At 33.1% G+C, this 26354-nt stretch overlaps 1 protein-coding gene across 1 annotated transcript; it reads left to right on the plus strand.

The window, feature by feature from the left end:
* The first annotated feature begins 780 nt into the window (after positions 1–780).
* On the plus strand, positions 781–26354 carry LOC134277756 (uncharacterized). The gene is made up of 21 exons (XM_062760066.1): positions 781–862; positions 1760–1850; positions 2259–5176; positions 5272–5415; positions 5553–5711; positions 5829–5915; positions 6011–6092; positions 6507–6583; positions 6674–6811; positions 7175–7312; positions 7651–7796; positions 10245–10404; positions 10789–10816; positions 18834–18853; positions 21457–21667; positions 21783–21890; positions 21995–22122; positions 22354–22442; positions 23451–23531; positions 25473–25929; positions 26026–26354. Exons 2-21 carry the CDS (start codon positions 1814–1816, stop codon positions 26305–26307), a joined length of 5490 nt encoding a protein of 1829 aa, XP_062616050.1. The 5' UTR covers positions 781–862; positions 1760–1813; the 3' UTR covers positions 26308–26354.

The following is a 26354-nucleotide window of genomic DNA, read 5'->3' on the forward strand; positions in this document are numbered from 1 at the left end:
TTCTTAGCGTGTACAATATTTGGAGAAAATTGACTTTTCAACAAGTAAGGGAAAGCTGATTAAATATGCACTCCAGACATTTGTCACTGTACTTGATTGTACTGCATTCCACCAAAGGCTTAAAAGAATACACTGCATATTCCCGAATTCATAGTGACGTTTTGTAAATGTTTTACTATCTGTCCCAATCGTTTTCCATAATTACGATAAATTCAGTAAATGATACCCCGATAACGAGTTTAGTTTTGGTTTGCGAGATTGATTTGGTTATGGATGATACTTGATATCCCTCCCAAAAAATTATTTATATAAACACTAGTCAGAAGACACGGTTTCACCTTCTGTCTTGGCTAGTATTTTAAGTATCAGAACAAAACTTCCGCCCCAGCAGCAAGTGGGTCAGGAAATAAGCTATTCAGAGTGACGATCTAATTATCCTGTCCTCACAAAAAACTTCTGTGCATTCCTTACCCTCTTAATTAAACCAAAGAAATATATTCCATTTTAGTATTACACCATCGAATACAAACATCTTGTAATTTATGACGGAATATAACGTTGAAAGTCCAATGCTTGTGATGAAATCTTTTTAAATTCATTTTTTTTTAATATAAACATCTCTCGAGACAGTAAATCCAGCAAAGGTAAGTAATCTATGGTATTATATTAAGAAAGTCATTTTATTGATACTCGAAATAGTTATGTACCAAGAAAACCACGCTGCTATCGCCTAATTATGATACAGCCATATAGGTCTAATAAATGTTATCATTATTGTTGATTTGACCTGCATTAAATAAGTTCCCTGTATCATGTGATAACTTTAGTTCGATAAAGGCCCACCATCCCTGAAACTAATAAGGTAAATATTTATTATTTCAGTATATTTATTGAGTATGAATGAAACTAAAAAGTTTACAAGTAAGTTACTTTAAAAAAATATATTGAACTTTAAAAATAAAAAATGAATAAAGATTTTGCTCAATGGCAGCTATATTATCCATTATATATGGCGTAAAATTTGAAGTCTTTTCCTCAAAGTATGTCACGGAATATATATGTAATATGTTGAATGAAACTAATATGTTTAGACCTGTAAGTAAGTTACTTTGAAAAAATATAATATGTTGAATTTGTTGTGGAGCCTGACTACATACAGATATACTTATCTTATAACTTATAAATATGTATCAAAAGATATAGAGTAGTATGTGCGCAGATTTTTATCTGGGTCGTATACTAACCTTTCTTGTTAAAATTTAACATTTTATTCGAATTTTTCAAGGCAAATAAAAAGTTTTTCATACCTTAAAATAAGAGGAAAATTGTGAATTACCATTTTTAAATGTTTTTACATACATTCACTCACTCTTTTAAAAAAAAATTTTACTTCGAAATGAAATTCGTGCATCTTACAAGTAAATAATCAAGCTGAACTGATAGCATTTTCTTAAATGAATAAATAAAATTAAATTAAATTAAAAACACTAAATTGCTTAATACATGTACATAGATTCTTATCATAACATATATATATATTAACAATGGAAGGAATTTTCTTGATTTAATATTGGGAAATCATTTAGAAGTTTTAAAAAGTTAATGACTGTCTGAAGCAGAACAATTTTTTTGAGTGAGACTTCAAACTTCATATAAAGAAATTGTGACATTTAAATCAATAAAAAATGTGCAAGCCTCACTTTGAATTAAATCAAGAACTTTTGAAGTGATGATAGTCTATAATGATTAATTCTTTCAGATGTTGCTGGTGGATACTGATGCCTGTCTGGAGTTTCTTTAGTTGTGGTTGTCGATGCCGTCCGTCGCCAATACCTGGGTTGTTATTGTGTGTATGTATGGTCAGTTATAAATTGTGAATAAGACAGAACTGATGTGAAATACTTATGATATGTACATCAACGAGAAATAACATTCCGTTAAAACTGGTCTGAATTTCATATGCAGATCACTTCAGTTTGCTAATCGAGGTGTTCACTCATACATGTAAAAATAACTTTCATGTACGATGTTATCTCTATCAAAATTAAGGCAATGAGATGGCTATATACTAAGCGATAATTTATTGAGTAACAAATTCGCATACAGATAAGTTAATAGATAAACGACATTTCTGATGAATGTTTTGTTTACACTATTGATTATGTATAGAAGATATATTCAGAAAAAAACCTTTACTCAATGTAATTAAGAACATTTAATTTTTTCACATACTCTGTAAGGTTATGTGGTAATTACAGATTTACTGTGCGTGTTTAAAGAATGTGTAGGAAACCCAGTGTTTGAGAGAAACCAGCCACATGCTGAAGAATCGCAGGAACACCAGCAGGTACATCCCGCCGGGGATAGGGTTGGTGCTCAAGACCAACAATATTTACCACCGTTCTTAGAAAACAACATCCAAAATAGTCCCAGGAGGAGGGATATTGACACGGTACCTCAGCTACAACAACGTCAGGATATAATTCAAAACGAAAACTTAGTTTCCAATCAAAGAGGTGTCTTAGTTCAGACAATCAAAAGTAATTTGCAAAAGAATTCTTCAGTTACACAAAACATATCAAGAGAATCTGATATAGTGCCAAACCAGAAGTTAAATACACATATACATCTTGCTGAATTAAATTCTACGACGAATTCTTTGAACGGGACTAATGTTACAACCCATCAAAACATCATTCAAATTCACGGAAGAAAAAATGACATAGATTTAGGACAAGAGGTCTTAGGTCGTAGAAATGAAGTTGGTGATCGGAATGAATCATCAAACATTAACTTTGGACAAAGTGAAAATCAAGAAAAACTCATCCCCATAGTGAAGCGCACAGTTTTACCTTCCCCTTTTACTGAAACACAAAACATATCACTGTCTTTGGGAAATGCTCCATCAAACGAAGGACCGGAGAGAGGAAGATTGCCAGATGAACCAAATCCTGAGATTCTGAATGCTAATGATACTAATCTTCAAGATCTCCACCTAAACAATAATGAAATTAAGATAGAAAATCATGGTACCACAAGAAAAATTAACTCTTCAACAACAATTACTCCTTTAGAAACTCCTCATTCCAACATACCTTTTCCACAAATTGATCCTGATTCTGGAACTGTAGTGGAACCGAGTGCTAAATATGAAGGAAATAACAGCGATAATGTTCTCGAAAACAGACATAGCACATTCGCCTTACCAACAGAAATTGTTCCCTTAGCCACAATAGACATTTCGGGGGAAAATCCTGACGTTGAACATATAGAAATCGTTAACAATACAGTTGATTATTTAAGCCATGAAAATACAACAGTTACGGAAACTTTACATACCAAAGAGAATAAATATCGTACCAAAGGTGATATTCCTGAAATGACCCTTCCACAGAAAGCACCTCATCAACACGAAATCACAGAACAACCTCTTCAACAAACACCAGAATCTAGACAATTACCAAATGAGTATACTGGTAGGCAAACAACTACTCAGAACTCACATGAAGAAGGTTCGCATATAACCAACTTTTCTCAAGAGCCCGTGCTTCACCAGGTTACCGTGAGAGATTTCTCTACGAAATCAACAACTCGCGAAATATTTCCAACCGAAGAAATCTTAAATGGAAAGGTGTCTGTTATACATGAAGAACTACCAATAAGGACTCGATCTACATTGACTTCTTCCACAAACAAAGATGAATTTCAAACATTTCGACCAATTTATTCGAGTACAAATTCTCATCAAGGAGAAAACAACGAAGGTAGAACATTTCCTCCTACCGAAGTGGTACCCGAAATGACCATCAGGCTACCAACAGAACAAATAAATCCTGAGCCAACCGAATCCATATTTCAAAAATCCACACAAGTTAATGCTGCAACAGAGGTTGGTCCAGAAATCAGTGGAAGGACAGAGAGACCCGATGAACCCGTACCACATGTTACTCTGTACATTCCAACAGAACCAATGGAGGTTCCTCCTACAACAACAGTTTTACCGATGACAGAGTCATCGGACCTGGGTACTAGTATATCTTCGAGTATTAATGGATACGTAACGGAAAAAAATAATGACAAAGTTACAAAAGAAAATGAGAAGTTAATAAGTTTTCAAGCTACAGCTGAGGAGAGAGAACCAACTTACCCAACTGTCCCAGAAGAAATAAATGTGGATTTTCAAACAACTGTATCTGAATCTAGAACCCAACATTATAGCATTACTAGTACACAGCATACTAATATCGAAGAAATATCACACAGTCGTCTACCTCTTGCTCATACTGAAGCGGATTTAAACTCGACCACAAAGCTATGGAAAACAGTGCATTCTCAATTCAGCAGCACCCATCCCACTGTCAGTGACGGGGAGTTAACCAATAGAATACCCGAGGTTCTCACCAGCGTAACATCTGAAAGAACGGTATCTCCTGGGCACACTGCAGCTTATTCCAAAACATTGCCATCTGAAAGAACTGTAAGCCAAGAAAGTTCTAAATCATCGTTCTCTGCTTTAAGCCAATATCCCACAATGTCAATTGAAAATAGTACAATAGACGTAATATCTTCTAACGATATGTCCACATTACAAAAGCAGGATCGAATAACAACAATAGAATCATCAAAGATCAGTCAAACATTTACAACTCTCGAAAGTCCTCTCAAAAATACCACCACCATCTCGACACGTCCTACAGTAAAAAATGTAACTACAAGACGACCGTATCCAACACTTTCCCGGTCCACAACTAAAAAACAAAGAACTAATGCTCCAACCACAAAGAAGCCCACAGAAACTCCAAAACCTCCCGAGAAACCAGGTGATACTTTCACAACACAGCCATTGGTGCCTCCTGTGTATATTAGCATGCAGTTCCGTATGACATTGAACGAGTTCTGTTCAGAAAAATCAACGTTCCTGAAAGACTTGACAAAGATTATAAGGCGGAAAATGGATAAGTTTGAGGAAAAGCAGATTAAGTTCATCAATCAGTTGTGTTACGACAAAGTCAATGAAAACAGAATTGATTCTGGACCGAAAGGTGATATTACTATCGTTACTGTGGATTTATACGTTACTGATATTAAAGGACAGATTGACGTAAAACTGACAATAGATTCTTCCGAATTTCTTCGAACTGGCTTTTCAACCTCCCAGTCTCGATATGGTCAAAAGGTTAGTGTTTCAAACAACCAAATTTTGTGGGAAAAAAATTGTGGATTTGTTTTAAGTCTTTGCTGCTCATATTCATTTGAAACTTTTTATAATAGCTTGTGAATGTCCATCTTATCAACTCCTATGTCAACAAAAACCAGAAAGACGAATCAGACAAAGGTCTCAACTCTGGCATGACCATTGCCATTATCATTGTTATCATCGGGGGCGTCTGTTGTGTTTGTCTGATTATGTTACAGGTAATGTCGTCAAAGTTTTGAAAAAATTATATCCCATAAAACCAAATTCTTTACATATTTTTCAACTTGCAACATAACATGCACATCTAAACTTCTGCTTCACTTGACATGGTGACCATTTTGAACATTCTATGCAGATTCTGATGCACAGAAGAAGCAATAAAGGTTCAGAGAACTTTCTCCCAGGCTCCAATCGTTTTTCTCTGAGAAGCTTAGATTCCATTGCACTTAATGCTGTTCCAAAGTCGAGGCCACACAGTGGTTTTTGGAATCCTGGTTTAGAGAACAATGAGGAGGTACTAGTAACTCTATCTCAGAATTCAATATTTACTTCCTGGTGTCAGTTGCTTTGATTTAGGTCCCAAAAGATAGAATTTAGAAATAACATTGGGTTAAAATTTCTGAAATTGCAGAGTACTTCGTCATGCTCAAATCCTCTTGGATTCAACAATTTGTCGAACATGACTCGAGATATGGTTGAAATCTACAAGGAATTCGACGTAAGTACATGTACTCATAGTACACCTTGAAGTCTTTGAGTTGTTATGGGATAAACTCGAATTACACGATACATGCTAAGCTCATCTTTTTAAAGAAACTCCCATATGAAATGCCAAGCCTTTCCTGTGTCCCAATTGGAGCTGAGGATAAAAACAGATATGCCAACGTAATTCCACGTAAGCCAATAGTCAGTTTGATTGAAATTTATACATTTACAAAAATAACGTCATATAGACTAGAGTTACATGCGTGTTATATTGTTACAGCATTTACGTTTAAAAAGCTAGCGTTCAAGATGGGCATACCACCTTGAGGGTTAAAATTTTTTAGTTTAAAGTAGGAAAAGCCAAGATTTAGTTTCGAATTATCAACTTTAGAATAAGAATTGCAAACGTTTAATTAGAATTTAAAGCTTGAAAAGCAAAAATCAAAGTTGGAATTGCCAACTTGAAAAAAATATAATGTAGATATAATACACTTCTGATATAATAACTATTTTGCTATTTTAAATACATGCATGATTCAATTAATGATTTTAATTTTTGTTTTATTTTTTTAATTTTCTTTTCTGAACATTGTTTCTCTTACAGAAACACATTCACGTGTTAAGCTAAAGAAATTAGAACACGAAGAACACTCTGAATACATCAATGCTAATTTTGTCACAGTAAGTATACTAGCTACTAGCGGTGATTACAGTTCAACATTACTCTGTACAATGTAGAGACTAATTTCCTCTATTGACCATTTCTTGTAGGGATACAAAAGTGACCTACATGCCTATATTGCTACACAGGCCCCTCTGCCCAATACAATTGCAGATTTTTGGAGAATGGTTTGGGAACAACAGTGTCGGGTCATCATAATGATCACTGCTGTCAACGAAATGCAGCCGGTTTGGTTATTTATCGATTTAATTCCCAATCACCAGAGAAATTCTTAAATCAACATTAAAAAGTATATGTTTCAAACAGAAATGGATAAGCTATGATCTCGATATAAAAATCTTACCTTAATTAGCAAGATACCCTGCCTCCTATTTAAAATTAGTCTTATCATGATGACTGTGGTAGTGCTCTCTTGCAGCGCAAACTAATAATGCTTAGAGAAGGTAACCCCACTTGTTAAAACGCTTTTGAATATAAGACATCTTGTTTCGAAAAAAAAGTATTTTGTGAATTGCACAATGTAACCATATTTAGAATTTTCTTCAGGACTCTCTTTTAGTAAAAACCTTGAAATTGTATTGTTATTGTAGCCCCGGGACCCACACTATATTCCAGACACGGAGGGAATTAATGGACGTGTTCGATACGGCGATATTGTACTTGTTCTGAAAAAGAAAGAAGTTAGACAAGAGTACATTATGTCATTGCTGGAAGTTAAAGATATAGAAGTAAGGTTGCTTGTTCTTGTGATTTTGTTTATGTAAGACTATTGTTTCGTTTTATAACTAATTTGCTTTTGCTATTTTGACTGTAATTTATCAAAAACATTTTAAAATGGCTGTGCACAGTTTTTACATAAAAGCATAGGAAGTCTGTGTGCTTTACTACAAATCGGTAATTTTAGATTATGTTGTAAATCACGTCTTTTTCCCCTACATATAATATACAATAGCAAAAGATTGATTGGGCCATGAGTTTCTTTGTTTGAAGTGTAGAAAATGTTAGCTTTTTATAATATTTTGTCGTTAAAAAAATGTGATGTTCTTTGTGGTTTGGTTCTTTGTAGAACAACCTTTTAAGAGAAATTCGACACTTCTGGTTCACAAGTTGGCCTGTGGATTCTGTCCCAGAACCAATATCAGTGATAAAGCTTATCCTAGACACACGTGTCCATTATGAGGATAGTGGGGCACCACTAATAGTACACTGCAGGTATAACCCATTGATAGTACACCGCATGTATGACCCATTGATGGTACACCGCATGTATGACCCAATGATAGTACACCGCATGTATGACCCATTGATAGTACACCGCATGTATGACCCATTGATAGTACACCGCATGTATGACCCATTGATAGTACACCGCATGTATGACCCATTGATAATACACTGCATGTATGACCCATTGATAGTACACTGCATGTATGACCCATTGATAGTACACTGCATGTATGACCCATTGATAGTACACTGCATGTATGACCCATTGATATTATAATACAGGTATAAGCCATTGATAGAACACTGCAGGTATAACCCACTGATGTTCAAATACAGGTGAAACCCATTGATAGTATAATACAGGTATAACCCATTGATAGCATAGGTATAACCCACTGATAGTACAATGCAGGTATAACCCGTTGATAGAGTATAGTGCAGGTATAACCCACTGATAGTGCAATGCAGGTATTATCCATTGATAGTACACTGCAGGTATAACCTGTTGACATAGTATAATGCAGGTAAAACCCATTGATAGCATAATGCAGGTATAAGCCGCTGACGGTACACTGTAGGTATAAGCCATAGATAGTACATTGTAGGAATAAACATTGATAGTTATATACAGATTTATACTTCACTGCATGTATAATTTACTTATAGTTTGTGGGTATAACACACCAATAATACAATGCAAGTATAACCCATTGATCTTTCACTACATGTATAACCCACTTATAGTATTACTAGTGTGCAGATATGACTTACAATCCAGATATAGTCCACAATGCAGATATATAACCCACTTACAGTACAATACAAGTATAACTCACTTATAAACAATGCTGGAATACTAGTAATCCAGTATTCAAGATCAAAAGTCCATAAAACAATACAAAATAGGAGCAGAGCAAACACGGACCTCCAAAACAGCAGAGGTGGGATCAGGTGTCATGGAGGAGTGAGCATCCCCTGCTGACCAGTCACACCTGCCGTGTGCTCCTTGTCATAATCAGGAAATTAATAGAAAAATCCGTCGTCAAATTAGTGTATAAATAATGAACTAAAAATTACATGTAGTATGAAACACGTCAGTCAGCATTTGACTCAATGATAAATTGTATTTGCTGACAAGGTCACTGTATCGACCCTAGAACTTACCAAATGATGACTTTAACGAGACTGCTGATATTCTTGTTTCATCAACTTGTTTGTCAATAATTTACCTTGTTTTAGAAATTGTTCATACATAGAGCTTGCTCTTGCGTACGGAATCATCTGAGATACATAAACTCCGTATGCAGGTGATGAAGGTACATTGCTGCATAAGTAAGGGAAGTTGACGATTGAAAAGTTAAAGTCGTCACGTTTATCATAGAACTTGGTTGTTAAATTACCATTAACGTCTTTTTCAAGTAAAATATCCAAATATGAAACAGATGTGTCAGACTCTGTGGTATCTTTTATCTCAAGCTCTCCAGAATATATCGTATCGACATAAGAATGGAAATTACAATTGTTAATTGACAATACGTCGTCGATTTATCTAAATGTCGAGTTGAAGGCCACAGCAAGTGTTTTTTTTTTCTCTTTTCACGTATAAGATTTTGCACAATTTCTGCTTCATATGAATACAAAAATATGTCTGCTAATAACGGGGCGCAGTTGGTACCCATGGGATTTCCAATAGATTGTTGGAAGATCTGGTCACCAAAAAAAAACATAGATACATGTATTGTCAATCAGATACTCAAGCATCTTTCTGATATCGACTTCAGAGTGCTTGTGTGTACAATGAGAATGTTTTTAACTAAATAATTTTGCAAATGACCAATGACAAGGTAAGTAAATTTACGAGTTCCATTTTTATTGAAAAAGCAGCTGTCAATGATATCGAAAAGTCTGGACTTTAACTTATCGTGGGGAATGATAGTGGATAAAGTTGAAAAGTCGTAAGTTTTTAAGCTGTTGATTTTGGTAAAGTCTTGTGATTTCAAATCGTCCGACTCACTTATAATACAACGCTAGTATAATCCACTTGTAGTACAATACAAGTATAACTCACTTATAATACAGTGCTGGTATAACCCACTTATAGTACAATACAAGTATAACTCACTTATCATATAATGCTGGCATAACCCACTTATAGTACAATACAAGTTTAACTATCTTATATTACAATGCTGGCATAACCCACTTATAGCCTAGTACTCCGCCATTCGGTCACCTTTCTAGACATTTAGTGAACACTATCAAGAAAATTGTTATTCTTTATAACAAATTCAAATGTAATTTTGGTAGCCCCTAAAACTGTAAAAAGGCTTCCGTAGATATCTGAATTCCATAGATATTATTTTCATATCGAGTAAAGAGCAGAAATGTATCGACGATCGTGTTTAGTATATATTTTTTAATTTTTTTTCTCAGTTCGGGTACAGGCAGGACAGGGACTCTAATCGCCATTGATATTTGTATGCGCTCCTACGAAAACAAGAGGGTAGTAGATATATTGGGTTGTGTCTGCAACATGCGAAAAGAGCGTGCTGGAATCGTGCAAAACAAGGAACAATACGCTCTCATTTATAAGGTATTTTATTCAACTTCCTGCACCAGTTCTTGAAAAAATACAGGGAACCTCCAATGGTTTGTTCATGTATTCCTGTCTAGGAATAAAATGTTGCATGTATAGAGACGATTGTAATTTTCTTTGTTGAGAATAAAGAAGTCTCGTGTACAAGTCCGTTCTGTATTCTTTTTGCAGACACTGAACGAATACGCAGTAATCATGGGAAGCCCTAAACTGACACAATCTTCATCCTCGGCTATTCAACTGCAGCACATGTTATAAGAATACCGTCAAAGAAAATATTATTCCTCTATAGACTTAATGCAAAGAGTTCGAAGTATATTTTCATTCTTATTTTTGTTTCGATTGTTTGCCTTTGTTTGTTTGATGTATTTTGTTACACAGGTATACACCGAATCAAAGTTAGTGCCTTGTAAATATATCACAATGTTCAATTGACGTATCGTTGAAACCAATTATATCTTGGATTTGTCATTTTATACCAATTTACATATTGATCTTGTTGAGCGTTATATTAATTTGAAAAGTTATTTTAAAGAAGTATATTTCACGTGATTTCTCTTGAATACTTTTAATGTGCACGGTGAGATGACGATATCTATATGAAATTTCAGAAAAAATCTTGCCTTGTCTCTCATGGTTTTCATTTGTATATTTATATATTGTAGTATTAGCTTAAAAATTCATTTTGATGAATTGTCTTGCTGGGAAATGTGCAATTTCTATAAACTCTGTTCGCTGGCTTCGAAAAATATACATTGTATATAGTTTTATACACATACACTGCATTATGCACCCAATAAATTTATGTCATTTCCATCCATTTTTGTATTAAATGATCGCAAATGAGATAAAACTTGCAAATACATTTGTTGGAGTTTAAAAACAAAAATTATGAATTCCATAAGTGCCAATGAAATGTAAATAGGTACATTGTATTATCTATTTTATATTCGTTTCATTTGAATTGAAGATTAAAGTAATCATTTTGTTTTTATCTTCGAGATTTATTTATTTTGATTCCATATGTGGCCGGATAATTTTAGTATTACAACCTTTTTCATTTTGATATCAGTATAGGATAAATAAAGGTTGTTTTGATATTGTACCTAATTGATGTAACTTCGTTTTTAAAAATCATATTTTCTTCTACATGTAAAATGTTTCATTCTTTAAGGGGGGACCTATGTCGTTCTACGTCAAAGCAGCGTTATGTGACGTCACAATATCGACGTTTGTTTTTTACCTGTTGACTTTTGCAATAGTGATATAGGAATAACATTTTTATTAATCAATAACATACACAATTTACAAAAAAGAAAATTAATTCATCATTAATTACAGTCTTATTTTATTTATAGAGTTTGTTAATATTAGAATTCTCTTCCTTTGGTAGATAATTCATAGCATTTTAAGTTGTGAAGAAATACCCCGATGATATGCTGATATATATAAGTGCAAAAGATTTAAGATAAAATTCAGCAAAGAAAGCGGCTTAAATCAGGGAAATATGTTTAATTTTATGTTAACCATTAATTGTATTTTCTGGATAAAACTAAGAAAAAATTTAGAAATGTGCTTGTACGTTTATTTGCTTATTGATTTGTAGTACATGCAGATTTTGTTGTATAAAGTCATTCCTAGATTCTAATAGGTGTTCGTTGTTGATGGGGAAATGGGGGAGGGGGGGCAGAATGATTAGAATCAAGAAGAAAAGAATGAATCTGTTTAAATGGTTTCTAAATCAAAACAAAATACTCGTCTTTCGCAAAATAATTTTATATTCTGATGTTTGTCAGTGTTTACTTACCTTTATTTTAGTGCAGAAAGGTCAAAATTTATGACACAAGAGTACTAAAATAAAAGAAAATGTCATTTTTCTCGTTTATTTTATCAAAAAGGTATACTTTTTTCTTTGTTAAAATAAAAAGATGAATCGTTTCTTTAAAAATATTCGAATTACAACATTTTCATACAAAGACTTTTTAAGATATTACCTGTAATGCATGTCGGAATTGTAAAAAATACGACAAGAAAAAACGGGGTGATACGTAGATTGTGCGCCTTTATAATTTTTCTTGCGAAATAGATTTTAATGAATTTACCTTCGTTTTAAAGATACGAGTCATATAAATTGAATACATGTTGATTTCGAATGTGATTTGACATTTTTGGTTCTTTTTTGCGCATATTTGGAGTAGAACAAGAATGTCTGAAAATAATCTATTTTTAGCATTTTACACTGTTTTTGCACGTGCTCCTGTGTAAAAATAAGCAAATAAAGGTATTGTTTTTAATACCTAAAAATTAAGAGCAAGTGGTCAGGAAAGAAATGTCAAAGTTTTGAAAATTTCACACAAAGACTTTTCGGACATAGGTCCCCCCTTAAACCTAAATATAAAAGTCAGTATAACTAAATACACCTAACACCAGGTTTCATGAAATGTATGGAGAAGGATATGAAGATCGTGAACAGTATTCACTTTGATAAGTCCATAAAACAATACAAAATAGGAGCGGAGCAAACACGGATCTCCATATAACATCAGGGGTGGGATCAGGTGCCATGGAAGAGTGAGTATCCCCTGCTGACCGGTCACACCCGCCGTATGCTTCTTGTCATTATCGGGAAATAATGGAGAAATCCGTCGTCAATTCAGTACATATAAATAATTGACCAACAATTAGTATGAAAAACGTCAGTCAGCATTTGACTCAATGATAAATTATATTTGCTGACAAGGTCATTGTATCGACCATAGAACTTACGAATGACTTTAAACGAGACTGCTGATATTCTGGTTTCAGCAACTTGTTTGACAATAACTAACCTCGTTTTAGAAACTGTTCAACGTAGAGCATGCTCTTGCGTATAAAATCAACTGAGATATATAAACCCTGTATACAGGCGATGAGGGTATATTGCTGCATAAGTAAGGGAAGTTGACGATTGAAAAGTTAAAGTAATCTCGTTTGTCATTAAGCTTTGTTGTTAGATTACAATGAACGTCTTTTTCAAAATATCTATAAATATAGAATACAGATGTGTCAGATCCTATGGTATCTTTTATTTCAAGCTCACTGGGATATATCGTATCAACATAAGAATGGAAATTCGTGCGGAATGTTCATCCATTTCCTTTTAAAACGGGGACTGTTCTCCCACCGTAATTATTTTTACTCTGAATTGGGGGGGGGCGTTACTTATATGCACAATCGGAACAGCACTCGGCCTTTTCCGTCAAGTCAAGAAAAAACGAGACGGAAAAGGCCGAGTGGTGTTCCGATTGCTTCAGAAATATATTTTCGTGCAATTAACATTTCGTATTATGCAACAAACACATGGTACAAAAGTAATTATGTTTTTATGATGCTTTAAGGTTTCCATGACAAAAATGAAAATTATTAAAAGCATTTATTAAGGGACCAACAATTAAGGTTATATCGGAAATTTAACGTCAACGATATTGGTTTTACATTTAGAAAACTCAACATCAAAAATCAATTTTGAATTTATCCAGGGACATCAAAGATGCTTACAATGCTTAGAAAATGTTTTACCTAGCCTGTAGATTAATTTGCAGGAACGAGATTTATCTGTTGTTTATCAGCAACTGGTCATTGTAAGTACTGGTTAAAAGTGTAACTGGTTAAGTGTTTAGATTTTGTCCGAGGAAATGTGGACGGATGCTATTATAAACTGGGGATAATCTAGTTAGAATAATCTAACATAGGGTGCGTTCACAGTTCTACCATTAGTACCAACTTTCAATATACCATTGGTACAATAATTTGACAATGGTACCAACTGTACCAATAAACCCTGAACGGGTATTGGCATACAAATGTAACAATTTTACCAATGTTACCAATGGGAGTCCAATGGAGACGTTGGTAATACTGAATTTTAGATTTCTTTGTCTTCTAAGTTATTGGCACATGCCAGAATCGCAAGAAAATCATGGCAGACTCGTATCCGACAAACAAACCACATTAGAATCACACTTCTTTAGTTGCCATATCTATGAGTTTTATATAAGAAATGATGTTTCAATTAATACTTTTATATTTGTAATTTTTAGTACGCTTTTAGATATGGTTTTCAACTTTGATATCAAACTGATCTATGTGCACTAGAATTTGCTTCAATCTACAGTTACTAATGTAGTTAATACTACCATTTATCCATTTTATTGTTTAGTGTAATTCATAAACCACATAATTGTATACTTTACTGATGTATTACTTAATAAGTATAATGTGGTTACTATTATACGAATATTTCTTAAATTCGTAATCTTAGAAGACATGCTTCTATGTCGATAAAATCATCTTTTTTTTTTTTATATATATATATATATATAAATATATGTACTATAATTTCAAAATGAGTAATCCAGTATCCTTTATCTCTAATATTACACCATGAAAAAATATTCCAAACATGTTGCAAATAATTCAAATTTTTTGAAGTTGGGTATGTGGAACATAGAGGGTCTTTCAAGTGAAAAAATCCAAGACCCCCTATTTCAAGAGCAGTTGTCACAATTTCACATAGCTAGCCTAGTTGAAACCTGGTTAGGTGAAACAAATCAAGGCAGTGCATTTCCCAATCACATTTTAGTTCACTCAAGCTCTAGAAAAAAACATAAAAAGGCAAGACGATATTCCGGTGGAATACATATTTATGCAAAACCTACAATTATAAGTGGTATTATACCAATTAACAATAGTCATCCAGATATTTTATGGATCAAACTTGATCAAAGTTTCTTTAGATTACAAAGAGATATTTATCTTGCAGCAGTTTATATATCTCCCCAATATTCTAATGGCAATGTGAATGACATTGAACAAATATATTCAGTTTTACTAAGTGACATAGTAAAATATAGTAGAAACGGTGACGTAATAGTTCAAGGTGACTTCAATGCCTACACCAATACCCAACCTGATTTTGTTATATTTGATTCTGAACGTATTAATTCAGATGATGTTCTTTATCAACCAGATAAAATTTTGTCAAGAAATAATCTTGACCACAAGCACATTAACAATAGTGGCAAAAATCTTCTGAACCTTTGTAAAGAATCGGGTTTACGAATCTTAAACGGTAGAACAACAGGTGATCTAACAGGTCGACCCACCTGTATAACCTATAATGGTTGCAGTCTAGTTGATTATTGTCTTGTATCAAAAGACTTTCTAAATTCAATTGGTTATTTTGAAGTACTAGATTTTACTTCCCTATCAAACCATTGTCCAATTAGTTGTGCAATATTCGACAGCTTCTGTTCAGAACCAAACTCAAATAACTCAAATAATTTAAAACCAGTTCCTGGAAAGTTTTTGTGGAATAATGATGCAATAGAATCCTACACTAAAAATATTCACAGCAAACTATTCCAAATTAAATTTTCAGAATTTTTGAGGGATGAATTTTCTGATAGTGATTCCATTTCAAAAGCCTTCAGCTCAATACTTGTTGAATGTGCAAAAATATCGACTAAACTTATTAAGAGAGGACCTAGGCATAAAACTCGTAAAAATAAGAAAAAACCGTGGTTCTCACAGTCATGTTCTGATCTGAGAATTACAGTAAAAAATTATGAAAAACTTGTAAACAAGAACCCTTTTAATGGAGAATATAGGAAAATGTTCTATACATACAAGGCAAAATACAGAAGATTATATAAATTTGAGGAGCAAAATTACAGAAACACAATATGTAATGACATTAACAACAATATTAATAAAAATCCAAAGTCATTCTGGAAATTACTCAATAAATTAGATAAAATCAATACTGGACAAATTTCATCTCATGATGTTCATCCTGAGGAATTTTATCAGTTTTTTAAGAAACTTAACAAAGCTGACAACAATCACAATAATTTTCATAAAAGTATAATAGATAAATTTCATGTCTTGAAAGAAAAACTACATCATAACCATTTCCTTGAACCAGAAATTACTGTCGCTGAAATAAGGAATGCCCTTAAATCCCTGAAAAATGGAAAGAGTTCTTCTATAGATATGATATCAAATGAAATGTTAAAAAATGGGGGATCTGTAATGCTGAAACCTCTTGAAAAATTATTTAACTTTATACTTAATTCTGGTATATTCCCAAAAAGTTGGAATGAGAGCTACTTAGTTTTACTGTATAAGTCGGGTAATAGGCTCGATCCTAATAACTACCGAGGTATATCAATTACTTCAAATCTAGGAAAACTTTTCAACAGAATAATACATACTAGGCTACTTGAATTTGTAAACTCTGCATCACTGATAAGTGAAAACCAAATTGGTTTCAAGGAAAATTGTAGAACATCAGACCATTTATTCTCAATAAAAACAATAATTGACCACTACAAAAACAAAAAGGTTTATGCTGCTTTTATTGATCTTAGAAAAGCATTTGACACTGTATGGAGATTAGGTTTATTTTATAAACTTCTTGAATGTAATATTTCCCAAAAAATGTTCAATATTTTATTTTCAATGTATAGTAATACAATGAGTAGAATCAAATTTTCTGATGGATTAAGTGATGTATTCAATTCTGAGTGTGGTGTCAAACAAGGGGATGTCTTAAGCCCCACACTTTTTAATGTTTTTATTGATGGTATTGTCCATGACTTAAAAAATGGAAATTGTGATCCTGTACAAGTAAACAATATGCATGTAAATTGTCTGTTATATGCTGATGATATTGTAATCTTCTCAGAAAGCAAAAGCGGTTTACAAACCAGTCTTGATATTCTCAGTAACTATTGCTCAAATTGGAAACTCCAAGTTAATGTAGATAAATCTAAAGTTATGATATTTAATTCAAATGGCAAGCATCAAGGAAATGAATTTAGTTTTAATGGTAATGCAATACAAATTGTACCAAGATACTGTTATTTAGGTATTATGATGAAATGTAATAGGAAGTTTAATTTAGCAACAGCTGTGCTTATTGAAAAGGCCAGAAAAGCATGTTTTAAAATGAAAAGAATTATTGGATTTGATAACCCATGTAAACTTTTAGAAAAACTCTTAGATGCTATCGTACTTCCAGTTCTTCTCTATTGTAGTGAAATATGGGGAGTGGATCTCTCATCCAAAGATATTTCAAATGTTGAAAATTTTCACTTAAAATTCATTAAAGACATCCTTGGAGTGCACTGCAAAACATCCAATGCTGGTTGTTTAGCAGAACTTAAAAGACTACCACTTTGGTCCAAAATTTCCCTCTCAAGTATCAAATATTGGAATCACCTGAAAACTTCTGATTCTTTGGCCTTTAAACTTTACCAATCCACAATTAACTGTAATTCTTGGACTAAGAAATTATTTTCTATTCTTGATAATCTTGGATTCTCTAACATTACAAAATATACAGGTTCCATCCAACACCTTTTACCAAACATTAAACAAAGAATCATAGATCAGTGCACTCAAGAGCAAACATCAAAAATCTTTGGTTCAGAAAAACTTGATCTCTTCAAGAAAGTATACTCAGGAAAAAGAAGTCCCTATGTTGATTTACTCAAAAAAAGATCTGAGAGATCCTCTCTTAGTAAAATTAGACTAAGCGCACATAAACTTGCAATAGAAAGTGGTAGATATATTTCCACATCAAGAAATGAAAGATATTGTAATGTTTGTAATACTGGTGTGATTGAGGATGAAATACATTTTCTTTTTCACTGTAATTCTTACTCTAAGCTAAGAAACGCATTCTTTAGTAATATTTATAACATAACAAAGAAAAATATTAATCTTAGCAATGAGAAATATATGCTACAATTATGTATAAACAGTAATATACAAAAAGTCTTGAAAGTTACTGTTAAATATATCAGAGACTGTTTTGATCTTAGAAGTCAATTACTTGACAATTCTTGAAAAAATATGTAAACATTATTTAATGTTGTTCAGTGGGCCTTTGCCAATTATTGTAATTGTGTTTGTGCCAATAAAGTATTTGTATTTGTATAATCCATTTAAAGGATCATGTCTAAATCATACTTCAAAATCATGAATATAAGTGTTTGATATGATTTTTATGTGATTTTGGCATGATTTGTTAAAAAGGATTAGAGGAAAAATCGTTTATATCATTGTAAATCCGGGATCCCAGTCTTTCTAGCTTGTTGCCATGTCGATAACTAGCTGTGACGTCATTTACCAACACTAACCACACTCTAGACTGTCTGCAGAAAAATATACCATTGGCAAAAAACATTGGTACCAGTGGCATGCCAATGGTAATTAATTTTACCAACGGCAACTTTTGTCTACCAGCGGCAGAACTGTGAACGCACCCTGTGTCTCGGTACAGGCCCTCACCACCGGGTCCGTAGGACAATATCATTTTAACGATAGAACATTCTATCTAGGGATAATCATCTCAAATAGGCCTATTTAGCATGTTTAAGGCCTGTATGGTTGTTTTGATGTAAGAATGGAAACAGAAGCAAATAAATCATGGATTGATGATTTTGCCATTGTCATGCAGAGATGTCTTTGATTTATATTTTTGTCTCTTAGTAGGGGGTTCAGGTATAAATTTTCGATGAGAAATATTCAAATAAATATATTCTAGCACAAACATGGACACATTCAGAAATATAAAAAACTTTACTTGGTGAAAAAATTCCAAGTAGAACAGAAGTTATGAAATTATCAATGTCGTGAATACTGCTATTTTATGTACATGATGTAAGGAAATTTAACTATTAAAGGGTACCTATTGATGGCACATAAAAGGAAGAAAAATCCGTTAAATCTAGGTAGTTTTTTAAGTAACAAGTCTAATTTTATTTGGAAGTATGACAAACTATATATTTTCGGAAAGGTCTATGCAAGCCCTAATCTTCTGTTTTCATGCCAGGTAAAAATTATCCAAGATGGCAGCAAAATATCCAAAATGGCCACCAATATTGAAAATGGCCGATATAGTCTTTCTGATAAAATGCTTTCAAAATCTAAGTTAGGAAAAAAATAATGAAATTTTATAAATTCTTAACAATTTATTACTTTTAAAAGATTTATGAAAATAGTGATCTTAATCAAATATGCTCATTAAAAGTCAGAGTTCTGTCTGGACATCACAAAGAAGAAAGCTGTCAATATTAATATGAAAATGGCAAAGATTGGGGGAAAAAAATTCACTACAGTTAATTCACAACTTTATTTAAAATTTGTATAGATCGATCTTTAAAATACATGATATAAAATTTTCGGTTTCAATCAATAATTGTATATATTCAGTCTAAATTATCCATGCTTCCTGGAAAAGTTGAATGACATCTGCTACTACCGGCGGGTACCATGATCATGATATGGAATGATTCTCGCATTTTCCCGAAGTCTGACTGTTTATACTCGCTGAAAAAGAAAATAACCACAAAGTATCATGTTAATAACAAAAATATTTTTATAGGGCCTAGTTAGAAGAACTTCGGATTATTCAGTTATTACACAGTGGCGTACATTATATGTATTTAAGAATCTAGAGGAAATCCTGGCAACAGAATTAAATTTGTACATTTATATCAGGGACCGTTTATAGCTCCCTGTTTATGTGTAGTACATTGTAGGAAATGATATTTTTTTCATAGATTTTTTTTCCAATAAGTCGATCCTAATATTATTTAATGTCGCATTTCTATTTTCTTTTGTGGTTTTACGATACAAAAGTGTGCATGAATTTAAAGGTACATAGAAACTGTTCAAAATTTGCGTCGGGGTGGCGACTTTTGATTGTAAATCCGGGTGAATTATTTTCCGAAATTATTACAAAACCATAATATTGAGATAGGAAATTTTCTCAGCTTTCTAATAGTGTATGTTGCATAAAAATATTTCGATTACTTACCATAAAGAAATTGACTTCTTTCCTTTGAAACGAAAATGCATCAACTTCTGCACATTGCATTGAGATGCAACATTAACAATGTTGATCTTCAAAATGTAAGCTTTCCTGTGATAGGTCAATGTCATTAATTACTTAAAAATCGCCTCCCGGAAAGCCAATCAAAATGACGCTATCAACGCCGCGGAGACAAAACTACAGTGCCATGCATCAAAGGGGAAACCCCGTATTCAATTTTAGCACAACTTCGGCCGGGTTAATTTTTAATGCAAACTCTTCAAAATGACATAACACACATACCATACGAAAGTTCAAACAATGTAGAAAAAAATCATTATATTTAATTTCTAGATAAATATGAATAATAATGCAAAAATTATGTTTATAAACATTGATAAATTGTGTTTAAATGGCACGATTACATAGGTAAGACGGGTTACCTGAACCCCCTACTCTTAGGCCCTTACAATGTCTGAATGTTACGTTTTTCTACTTTTCTGCTAACAGCTTTTGTTTTTCATTTACCAAGCTCAGTAACTGGTAAGTCGGAAGATTCTAAGTGACAGAGTCAAACACGAAATCCAGTTCAGAGAAATTCGGTGTTCTGCCATGATCCTGTGAATATGGGTCAAAATGATGTCATTTTTTGACTTGCTGAAACATATTATTCATATGATTGATGAGGAATACTGTGTATATTATTTAGAGAACAAGATGGATTTTGTACCGTAGATACAAATTTGGGATGGACGAGTGCATAGGATGAGTCTCCACCCCCAAATTTGTATATACAGAACCTGTTGAGTTCTCTTAATGATTTGTGACACGATCAATCAAAGAAAAATAGCTCTGCCCACTTTATAGCTGTGCAGCATCCAAACTTCTGCCAGCGTTCTGTAGATGAGGCCCTGACGGGGAGTAAGCATCCGCAGTATATATTTTCCAAGGAAAATGTAAGATTCGGTCAGATTAGTTTTGACAATTTCATGGGGAAGATGTAATCAAGTGATAAACAGTAATGGATAAGGCCCATAGTCCCAATCTGTATTGCTAATACAGAACAGTAAACTTCAAAGAAAAACACCTCTATCATGTCACAAATTGAAAAATAAGAAATAATGAGTGAAGTAGATGCTGTAGAATTTTTTTCTGACACAAAAAAATGGTGTTCTTTTTTTTTTCAGAAGAAAATGTCTGTCAATTACTCTGATGGATTATCTCCATATGAACATAAAGGTAAATGTGGCCAAGCAGAAAAGTTTGATCCCTCTGAGGTAGTAGCAGACAAAGTTGGACAGTTGGCAGACATGATAAGGTCAAGCAGACACTTGGTTGTGCACACGGGGGCAGGCATCAGCACCGCGGCTGGAATCCCGGATTTCCGTGGACCCAGAGGTATCAGCAAAGGGACATCAATGCAGACATTCTCCCTCTGAGAAATTGATTAATGTTCTGGTGAATTTTCAAAATTACATTTAGAGCATTAATTATTTTAAAATTTTTGTTACAGGTGTATGGACTTTGGAGCAGAAGGGAGAAAAACCACAAGTAAATGTGACTTTTGATAATGCCAGGCCAACTCTAACTCATATGGCACTTGTGGCTTTAGAGAGAGCAGGTAAAAATAGTGCAAGGATATCTCCTGTGGATTGATTTCATAAAAATTGCATGTCTTTGTACTTCCTTTATGGGATATATAATTCAATAATTAAATATTTTTAGGAATTGTCAAGTATGTAATTACACAGAATGTTGATGGCTTACATGTCAGATCAGGTTTTCCCAGAAACAGGCTGTCTGAGCTCCATGGGAACATGTTTGTAGAGGAATGTGATAAATGTGGAACACAGGCAAGTGTGAATAGCTCTATCATAAACAGGTACTGTAAAGGTACCTTTTTTCCAGGGAGTCAAAATTCTGTGGTATCACAATTTTTATTCAATTATAGATTTTTTCTTAATCTTCTCAAACTTTACATAGTCCTCTGCGTCTCTATGAATGGAGATTTGAACTGGTACAAACAAACTCTTCGAAAATTTCTATGGTATGATGTTTATATTTCTTTTCCCTTCTCTGTGTAGTTTATAAACAGTTCAGCTGTAGCCACCATGGGTTTAAAGCCAACAGGAAATCCATGCTTGTTCATCAAAACAGGAGACAGGAAATGCAGGTAAAATTTCAATTTAAACTAATTTTTTTATATTTAATATGGATTATTTGATTAGATAGAAAAATAAATTTCATTGTATAACCTCCCTTTGTCACAGAATGACTTCAGTCAAAAAAGTATTAATAATATAATTGTTAGTTTTGTATCTTATATGGATTGATTGATTTTTTGTTATTTAATGTCCCTCTCGAGAATTTTTCTCTCATATATGGAGACACCAACACTTTTCGGTGGAGAGCTGCAAATATTTTTCCTATACTCAACACTCAAGGCCAATGAACAGGGAGGTATCTTTTTCATGCCAACATCAGGACCTAGATTATACTGTCTCATCCGAAGGACTGGTCTTCACATCCCACAATGGGATTTGAACCCCTGACCTCAGGATGAACTCCTTACTTCGCGACTCTAGAGCAGACACTCTAATCACTGCGCCACATGGGTGACCATTTTATATTGAATTCCTGTGGTAAATCACTGGCATAGTTATTCTATGCATATGAAACACGAATATCACAGAAGGCTAAATTTGGGTTTAAAACAGTTTTCCATTTTATTAATGCAAAGTTCTAAACAAAGTTACACAGTTAATTATTTGACCTAGACCAGTAATCTGTGAAAAAAAATCAGATGTACTTGTATGACGTGAATATCCCAACAGACAATCGACAGCCTAGTTATAAGTCTATAAATTTCTATTAAAGGCATTTAAAGGTGGACAATGAATAATCAAACTTATGATTGTAATGATTATAATCATGCAATATAACAACAAAATTATTGTAATGAAGAAGAAATATTTAATATTGGTTAATCTGTCTGGAACATTTTGTTGAGGAGGCATAGAGGCCTGTAATTGAACATAAAGATATATTAAAGCAACATACTCATGAATAAAAACAAGTCTGATATCATAGATAATGACCAGCACTATACAGTGTTTCATAGGGAATAAAAACAATTCTGATAGATATTGACCTGTACTTATTGACCTGTACATTGTTTCAGGGGGCGTCTCCGAGACACAATCCTGGATTGGGAGGATTCCCTGCCTGACAGAGACCTGGAGTTGGCAGACCTACATGCAAAGTAAAGTGTTTTCTTGTAGTTGATCAGCACTTCATAAAACTTTAGTAGGCCTGAGTATCATAGCTGGTACCTTGCAATACACTACATTTTACAATAATGGGGTACCCATGACCTAGGGAGCCAGAGAATTACCTTGCCTATAATGATGTAAATCCCTTGTTTATCTGGTATTCCCTTTAAATCCCCTGTTAAAGAAGCCTGGACAGAGATTTGAAGTTAATATTTTCTGAAGTTTTTAGTATAATATGACTTATATGTTGTGAAAGGATTTCATGCTTAAATATAATAACAGAGTTTGAAATTAACAGTCGCCCACTCGCAATTTGTGACTAATATTCCATGTGGGCGACTTAAAATTACATTCAAGTAGCCCACATGGCGATTAGAAAATTTGCAATAATAAATATTTGTTTTTCAATTTTTTCCGAATGTTCTGTATTTTCCTCTTGAAATATTTCGTAATTACTGTAGTAAAGTAGTTTATATTTACCAGTGAGAAGTACTTATACCTAAAGCATCTGATAATAAAGTAGTCAGGTGTAACGAATATGGCATGCCAAATTCACAAAAAGGAGCTAAACCTAGTTTTCACAGTCGATAAACTAGGTTAGGTTTATCGGTTGTAAACTATAGTTAATGGACTGTAAACTATAGTTAACAACGTTAATCTATATTTTACATCTGTAAACCATAGTTAACGCGATAATCTGTGTTTCAGAACTGTAAACTATACTTAACACTGAAAACAGTCATTTGTGATTGCAAAACATAGATTATCTGATAAATACATGTACAGTTTCACGATTTGTAAATTATGGTTTACAACTCTTAACTATAGTTAACAATCTGATAAATATAGTTTCACGATTTGTGAAACTATGATTAGCAACTCTTAAATATAGTTCACGATTGTAAATTATTGTTTACAGATGTGAATCTATGTTTCTCAAAATCTATTGTTAACGTGTTATTACAGACAGATAAACTTAGATTAGCATTCATAAACTATAATTAACAACCATTAAATATAGTTTTACAGATGAAAACTATTGTTAATGAATTGTTAACTATACTTCACGGTTTTTAAACTGTAGTTTACAGTTGATAAACCTAGTTTATCAACTGTGAAACTATGTTTAGCTCATTTTTGTGAATTTCGCGTGCCATAAACGAATGTGAAGAGTATACCTTGGTTGATTAGATAAAATATTGGAAATGGTGTATGCCTATTTATGAGTCGTTTTCAGCCGTGATACATTAGAAAAGTGTAAGTTTAGTTGTGTGCTGATAAAAAATATTCATATCATACTCAGAAAAATTCAGAGTAGAAAGCAAAACCATTTCACAAGTATTATTAGTCCGTGCTCAGTGATGTGTGCAGAGCTTAACAAATTAACACACCTGGTGAAACAATAAACATTAAACATGAAGAATAACAGAGTGCCCTGTTCACAAAAACAGATGTTTGATGTGATGTAAAGAAAAATGTTGTTAAATTCTATATTCATGTTGAATAAGCATAGAATTTTATAATGAAAACAATGCAACTGTATCCAGGCCCCCAAGGAATCCCAAACTCCTATTGTTTTTCTTTTTACGTCCCTTTTGCACAGAAGATATTGAACAAAATCAGTAAAATGAAGGGAACAATTTCAAGAATAAAACCAATTAACTACACTGAATTGATATAATATTGTAAACTTCACAACTAACGGGGGTAAACTTTATTTTTTGGAATAATTTTTCATTTCAGTGATTGATATGATAATGTACCTCAATGTCAATCAAACTATAATACTTTTTGTCATCTCTTCATGCTTTAACTAAAGCAGGTTAAAAAAACAAATCTTTATTGAAATTTTTGTAAAGAAATCTACGAAATATACATGTTTTTAGATATTATTTATGAACTGGGGATTTTATTTTCAATTTGCATTTTAGGAAAGCTGACTTAAATCTTACACTTGGAACTTCTTTGCAAATTGTTCCCAGTGGAAACCTTCCACTGGCCTCCAGAAAAAAGGGTGGAAAATTGGTTATTGTGAATCTACAGCCAACCAAGCATGACAACAAAGCTACATTAAAAGTTCATGAATATGTAGATGAAGTGATGTTACAGTTATGCAAATTACTTGATATTACAATCCCAAAATTCCAGGGACCAGAAGCTCTTTTGGAATCAATGCATACTGATAAAGAAAAGAAATTAAATGTCTATGTGAAGGATCCACACAAGTTTGTGATTCCTACTGTTGAGTGTGTAAGTATTAAATCTGAGGTAAAAAAGGAGGAAGAAGGGACTGAAATCAGTGATAAACACTCGATGGAGGTTAAAATTAATTTTCCTGTGCAGAGTGTGGAATCAAATGAAAGCAAGAACATATTCATTAAAGAAGAGGTTTATGGACAATGCAGAACTAAGGAGGTTAAAATTAATTTTCCTGTGCATAGTGTGGAATCAAATGAAAGCAAGAACATATTCATTAAAGAAGAGGTTTATGGACAATGCAGAACTATTCCAGTTGAACAAAATCTCAAACCCTTTTCTGATAACAGAACAAAAAGTGAACAAACATCTACACAAATTTTCCAGGAGGGAACAAAAATCACTGAAGAAGGTGAATTAAATGTTATAACAAGACCAACAAAAATATTAACAGACTTGAGTTATGATGTGGAGTTTGATTCTGAAGTTTCATGCAAAAGGAAAATAACAAGTGTTGATGTCAGGCAAGATGGCATACAGAATGGTTTGAAAATAGCAAAATTGATCTGAAATGAATTCAACTAAAATTGAATTCTGTGTGTAAAAATTACATTGAA

The sequence above is a fragment of the Saccostrea cucullata genome, unplaced genomic scaffold (assembly GCF_032062105.1).
Source record: "Saccostrea cucullata isolate Sc308-1 unplaced genomic scaffold, CSIRO_AGI_Scuc_v1 ctg773, whole genome shotgun sequence".
In the NCBI taxonomy this organism is placed as follows: Eukaryota; Metazoa; Mollusca; class Bivalvia; order Ostreida; family Ostreidae; genus Saccostrea; species Saccostrea cuccullata.

Bases quoted from the DNA above. Each gene is read 5' to 3' on its own strand.
- LOC134277756 (XM_062760066.1), top strand. From the start codon at position 1,814: ATGCCGTCCGTCGCCAATACCTGGGTTGTTATTGTGT. The intron at 5,177-5,271 runs GTTAGTGTTTCA...TTTTTATAATAG, and splicing joins AGTCTCGATATGGTCAAAAG to CTTGTGAATGTCCATCTTAT. The intron at 7,313-7,650 runs GTAAGGTTGCTT...GGTTCTTTGTAG, and splicing joins TGGAAGTTAAAGATATAGAA to AACAACCTTTTAAGAGAAAT.